The 6,706-nt window shown below is 47.9% G+C and overlaps 1 protein-coding gene across 1 annotated transcript in view; it reads left to right on the top strand.

The window, feature by feature from the left end:
• Positions 1–344: 344 nt before the first annotated feature.
• MAST2 (microtubule associated serine/threonine kinase 2) overlaps positions 345–6,706 on the top strand; it is a gene marked incomplete at its 5' end in the record, with an annotated part of 54,588 nt that continues 48,226 nt past the window's right edge. Inside the window, 2 exon segments of the mRNA XM_072420597.1 lie at positions 345–492; positions 6,515–6,581. Coding sequence (XP_072276698.1) covers positions 345–492; positions 6,515–6,581 — 215 coding nt within the window.

Raw genomic sequence — 6,706 nt, 5'->3', positions numbered from 1 at the left:
CTGGGGATCCCCTGCTCCCTACATATCCATTGCCATGTTCTGGGAATACTGTGCATGTTTGTTGTATGTTTTCCTGCCCTCTTTGTGCTAAGAACAGGATTTAATTATAATTCTGTATTCCTTAAATAAAACTCCTTATTTATTAGAACCCCTGCCTGGCTTTTATTGTAGAGGCATCTAGGAAAGCTTTACTCTGAACATTTGCTGTCATTTCCTATTTTTGCATCTTTTATATTGTCTGGACATGATATTCTCAATGGGTGGGTAATATCTGGATGTATAGCTGGCTCCTGAAATGTAGAATTTTCTTCTTGAGATGTCTGACACACATTTCTATGTTACAGGAAAACGTGCCTTCTTCTGCTCCGCTGCTGTTCAGAAAACTGAGCAATCCCGATCTCTTCTCTTCTACGGGAAAGACGAAACTTCAACGTCAGCTGAGCCAAGATGACTGCAAGCTACGCAGAGGAAGTCTGACCGGTACATTAGCAGGTGAATGTTGTCTGTAGTGTTTTGTAGATTTGTCCTGCCTGCAGGGTCATCCCTTACTATATTTATATTCATTGTCATAGCTCTGCTCAGTTCATTAGTCATTCCTTGTGTGACGGCACAGACAGGATCTATACAGTTCGATTATTCATTCAAGTGAGACGTCCAGTGATATGGCTCCCCCCTATACAGTATGGTAGGGCAATGGTGCTCACATTCTGACAGGGGGGCCCGGTAACATAGAATAAAGTTTTGCCTTGGCCCTGTATATGTACAGCTTACACTACTCTGCTATTCCCTGCAGCTCGGCCTCCTGTCAGCACACTAGCTGGGAATGGCACAGAGGTGTATGAGAGCTGCTGGGGATGGCACAGAGGTGTATGAGAGCTGCTGGGAATGGCACTGAGGTGTATGAGAGCTGCTGGGAATGGCACTGAGGTGTATGAGAGCTGCTGGGAATGGCACTGAGGTGTATGAGAGCTGCTGGGAATGGCACAGAGGTGTATGAGAGCTGCGGGGAATGGCACAGAGGGGTGTTATGTTCCTGGCAGGGATTTGGGGGTGTTCCTGGCAGGGATTTGGGGTGTTCCTGGCAGGGGGGGTGTTATGCTCCTGGCAGGGATTTGGGGTGTTGCATTGTTGCCGGTCCCATGGCAGAGTCTCCTAGATTCCGTAGTGTTGCCGGCAGGTTGGTCGGCCTGCACATTCCAGGCTTGGGGTGATGTCACGCTGTAGCTTTGTCCCTTTAAATGGCTGTTCTCAGCTGAGCTATGTAAATCAGCTGTTGGTGCTGTGATGTCAGCCCATAAATATCTGAGCTTCCCGGGATTTTTCTCCGCTTTTCCTTCCTCAGCATGGAGCTGATCGCCGCCTGGGCTGGGTTGTTGGTCCAGTTTAGGATGAATATTGCTGCTTGTAGTTCCTCATAGTTTGCTGTATGTCAGGGTGGGCGGCCGGATACAGCGTTTGATGAATGAAATACCCCCAGCTGCCTCTGCCCCATGACTGACTAATTGCCCCAAGCCGGTTTTATCCCAGATTCCCAGGCAGCATGGAGCTACTTTCTGCTGCATTACCAAAGCTTTGACTACCCCGAGAAAGTTACACGCAGCCCAGATTGTAAGAATTGGTCGTTCCCAAATCTGCAATGAGAATCCCTTGGTGACCGGGTATTTACCTGAACGTGGCCCAGAGTCCGGGGGTAAAACATGGAAGATTCCAGTATTCTGCGGAGGAGAGGATTGCAGGTATGTGGGGAACTGCTGACACATCTACAGAATGTGTGTGAATCTGCTTTATGGAAATGTTGGCTGTAAGTAGCTGCTGCAGAACCTCTTTATTGAATGTTCTCCATCCTATAAGGGGGTTTATTTCTATCCGTCCACCTGTTGCTGCTCTGCCGTCTGAGCCGCTTTCTGTATTTTGAATGCTCGGCATTTTCTGACCTTTCGGGTATTTCACCTGTCTGGGAAGATTCATTGTGCGATGTGAGGGGGAATGATTTCTCTGCTTTGTTTCCTCTATAGGACGTTTTGATACTTTCTAGGGGGAGGGGGGGTCTCTATAGGCTGAAAGTTATTGTGAATCCTTTCTATGTTTTGTGTGAATTGAGTGGCTGGCGGAGTCAGAGGGGGCCACGTACAGCCGGAGCACCACCATAACCCCGTGTGTATCCAGACTGATACCCACCTGGGCAGAAACAATCCCTACCTACCCCTCAGGTGGCAATACCCGTATACATTCCCTGTCCTTGCTGGTGTGGGGAATGGTGCAGGACTCCTCTGCAAAGCTGTGAGATCATCGGCCTCGTATTTCATCTCTCCACTGACGGGTTTAATGAATATAAAAGCAAATAATTAATCCTGAGTGCAGTGATAATCAATAGTAATGGATGTGAATGATTGATGAGCGGCGTATTGTGTACACAGCATTGTGCATGTGTTGGTAGATAAAGGGGCACTCTGCGGGGACGCCTGTAGACGGAGGGGCGCTCTGCGGGGACGCCTGTAGATAAAGGGGCGCTCTGCGGGGACGCCTGTAGATAAAGGGGCGCTCTGCGGGGACGCCTGTAGATGGAGGGGAGCTCTGCGGGGACGCCTGTAGATGGAGGGGAGCTCTGCGGGGACGCCTGTAGATGGAGGGGCGCTCTGCGGGGACGCCTGTAGACGGAGGGGGCGCTCTGCGGGGACGCCTGTAGACGTAGGGGGCGCTCTGCGGGGACGCCTGTAGACGTAGGGGGCGCTCTGCGGGGACGCCTGTAGACGTAGGGGGCGCTCTGCCGGGACGCCTGTAGACGTAGGGGGCGCTCTGCCGGGACGCCTGTAGACGTAGGGGGGCGCTCTGCCGGGACGCCTGTAGACGTAGGGGGGCGCTCTGCGGGGACGCCTGTAGACGGAGGGGGCGCTCCGGCAGCTTCTACCTAATGCAGTGTTAGGATAACTCAGGAGCCGGGATGCCACCTCACCCATCTCTGGCCTGATCTGACTGATCCTGAATATTCCTCTTGTCCTCCCATCATCCCCCACTGATGGCTGAAACAGGAAGTGGTGGTGTTGGCAGGATCTCCAGGTAGGAACATTTGCAACAGAATAGAGACTTGTTGGATTGGGGAAATGATATACAGAGTTGTGATGGGCAAACAAACTAAAACTTGATTTTCTATATTGTAAAACGTTCCTGCCGTGCTGGAATGAGGTCTAGGTGAAATCTTCTTTCTTTGGGTCAGTAGTTGGTTGTTTCAGGTTGCCCGGGGATAGTTGGTGGCAGGCAGCCCAGTCTGCGCATTCCTGGAACAAATTGCAGCTACCACACAGCTCATGAATGTTGGAGCAGCTCTGCCGCATTGTATCCTTAGTACGGGGCTGTCCCATCTAACCTCACATTGGTCGGTAAAATGCTGATTTTGCTCGGCTGTATAACAATCATTGTAGATTCAGCTCTGCAGCTTCTGGTAAACTGGGAACACAATGGGGTAATAAAGCCGTATGGTGCAGCAATTACCCTGCAGGTGGGGGCATCGCCCCCCTGCCATGGGCCGGCTACTTCCCTGCTCATACTGGCCAGGAGATTGTACAGCTGTGTTCTGTACTGATCTCTGTGTTAGCATATCCACATATAGTCACATGGTGGGCAAGATGGCAGAATTCGGGGTCTCATGGGTAATCTGGGCACCAAGCTGGGCCTGTTAGGGGGATGCATGGAAGTCTTTGACAGGACGAGAATGTAAACCTCAGAACAGAAATGTAAAATTACCCGGTGATCCTGACAATAACAATTGTCTTGTGCCTAGGATACAACTACAGAACATCTTCCCCATCTCTATAACTGAGGGAGGTGGTCTGTAGTCCACAGAGCTACATCTGGCTAACTATACAACTGATAACAGTGAAGGCAGAGAATATTCATATGAGGATTATTAGCAGAACAGAAGGAGAATGTATGAGAGGATCATTGTTTGGATTTGTAGACTTCTTCTGTCCTCGGAGGTCGGCTGCGGAGAGGAAAGGTTTCTGACCCCTGGGCTACTTGCTGGGAGTAACTTTTCTCTTTCCTGTGATTGAAGCTTGCAGAATGTGCGGGCGATGTGTGAAATCTGTCACAGACACGGGAATACACGGAGCAATGCATGAGGGGTATACAGAGCTGTCTGTACTGGGGGGATTATCATTTATGTATATGGTACAGCAAACGTCCCCCAATATTGTGCAGAGCAGAAATCTTTGGTCAGGATTACAGAGAAATCATCGCTTTATTAGCTCAGAATCTCCTTATACATTATCTGCAACAATAACCTCAAATCCGGGGAAATCTGCTGCAAACTGCGACTCACCGATAAAACATTGATTGCATGGCCGATGGAACTAGGAGGAGAAGATGTTCCAATAATCAGATGTAATAATAATAGATATAGGGCAGCAAGAATTCAGATCAATCATATCGGGGGATATTGATCGCTATAACAAACCTAACATCCAATCAGATTTCAGTTCATTCCAACCATCACAAAAGCTGACTTCTAATTGGTTGCCATAGGCTGGAAATATTCCATGAAAGGTGCAGAATGGCCAGGTTTGCCCCTCTTCCTCGTCTGTCCTATTATTTGTATAATATACGCCCGGCATTGTGTCCGAGATAAAACCCCGCACATACATCTAATGACTGCCGCATGCTATATTGTGGGGGGACGTGTTATTATTGTGGGGGGACATGTTATTGCGGGGGGACATGTTATAATAATATTGTGGGGTGATGTGTTATAATATTATTGTGGGGTGACATGTTATTATTGTGGGGTGACATGGTATTATTGTGGGGTGATGTGTTATTAATATTATTATTATTGTGAGGGGACATGGTATTATTGTGGGGGGACATGCTATTAATATTATTATTATTGTGAGGGGACATGGTATTATTGTGGGGGGACATGCTATTAATATTATTATTATTGTGAGGGGACATGGTATTATTGTGGGGGGACATGCTATTAATATTATTATTATTGTGAGGGGACATGGTATTATTGTGGGGGGACATGTTATAGTAATATTGTGGGGTGACATATTATTATTATTATTGTGGGGTGACATATTGTTATTGATATTGCGGGGTTATAGGACGTCACCCGGTGAGCACATCTTCTAATATTCTTATATATAAATCTTCTAATATTCTTTCTTCCCATCTGCGGTGATCTCTCGATATTCCTGACGGGTTTATCATTGTATGTGTGTGATGTCTCTGTGATATTCGGCCCCGTGCTCCATTGTGATTCATCAATCAACTTTTCTATGAAAGATTCCTCTGTGCAGATTCATCCTATCTGTGTACTAGAAATCCTTTCTTGGTTTTGTATTGCATGGAGAAGAGATTAATAATCAGGATTTATATAGCGCCAACATATTACGTAGCGCTGTACAATAAATAGGGGTTGCCAATGACAGACAGATACAGACAGTGACACATGAGGAGGAGAGGACCCTGCCCCGAAGAGCTTACAATCTAGGAGGTGGGGGAGGTGTCACATAATAGGAGGGGGATGTGGAATGGATCCTCTGCCAGGTTTTTACTTCTATCGGTGCCCCGGGTACAGGGCTTTCCCTGACTTCCTGTCCTGGGTGACAACAACATGAGAATAGTTTTGTGTTGTGGGTGAATAAATGAGGTGAATGTAGGGGACAGATGATTTCTAGTCATGCTGGGTGAGGTGATTGAGGGAATCTGCTGGGTTAATCCATCTATCGGAGGATTCATTCTAGAACAAGTCCCCATTCATGATGCTGCTGATATAGTTTGGCGGGTGATCAGCTGATCCGGGGGGAGGGGGTGCTGGCTGATCGGGGGGGGGGGGTGCTGAATGCGGTGCTTGGTACCCGTGTCAGGGCGACACGCAGCGATGTCTGCTCCTAATTTATAAATAGATCCTCCAACTGTTCTCCCCGATATTCATCAAACATTCACCGGCTGGAGCTGAGGACTCGGTCTGTTTCTTTGTTTATGATTCTATAAAAAGCCGAGCTGATATTTGCTGCGCGGGATTCGTCATCTTGGTGGAATATTTATAGATTGGGCAGAATGGAGGCTGGAGGGGAATCGGAGGTGCCGTTACCTGGCCTGTGGGGGAACTGTGCAGAGATTTGTTCTGTTATTTTACAAATAAAGTTTATCTGTACCAGAGATAAAAAAACAGCCGGGTTAAGAGGTCATTGCTGCAGATGGAACCATTAGAAGGGAATTTAGTTTTGTTTTAGATTAAAGCAGCGCTGAGAACTACAAAACTACCCCTGTTTCTTCATAACCTAGGGGCGATGTTTTGTAGTTCACATAGATGGACCGGGCTGGCGTCACGCTGCGAAGAAGCGGCGTGGTGAATAGAAGCAGCACCGTCAGTCGCTTGAAGGCCATCAATGCCGCCAATTTCCATAACACCAAGATGCGGCCCAGGTGATCTCCAGGTTTCTGTACTAAAGCTTTGCATGATGACCTTCAGCTGAACCACCTATGTGTAACGGTTTTATCTTTACAGCTACAACATTTATACGTGTCGCCATCTCTAAGTACAGAAATATAACTTATGGTCTGCCAGAAATCCAGTGAGCTTCTGACTTCCTGTTTGGTCCGTTGATACAGAACCTCTCCTGCACTGAAATCCCAAGCAGTGTTGTCAGATCCACCAGCTGAAGCACAGCGCACCTCCCCCCCAGCACTGCCCCCCCCA

Source organism: Pyxicephalus adspersus, chromosome 8 (assembly GCF_032062135.1).
Source record: "Pyxicephalus adspersus chromosome 8, UCB_Pads_2.0, whole genome shotgun sequence".
In the NCBI taxonomy this organism is placed as follows: Eukaryota; Metazoa; Chordata; class Amphibia; order Anura; family Pyxicephalidae; genus Pyxicephalus; species Pyxicephalus adspersus.
Note: the sequence above shows the minus strand (reverse complement) of the source record. Positions and strands in the feature narration are given on the sequence as shown.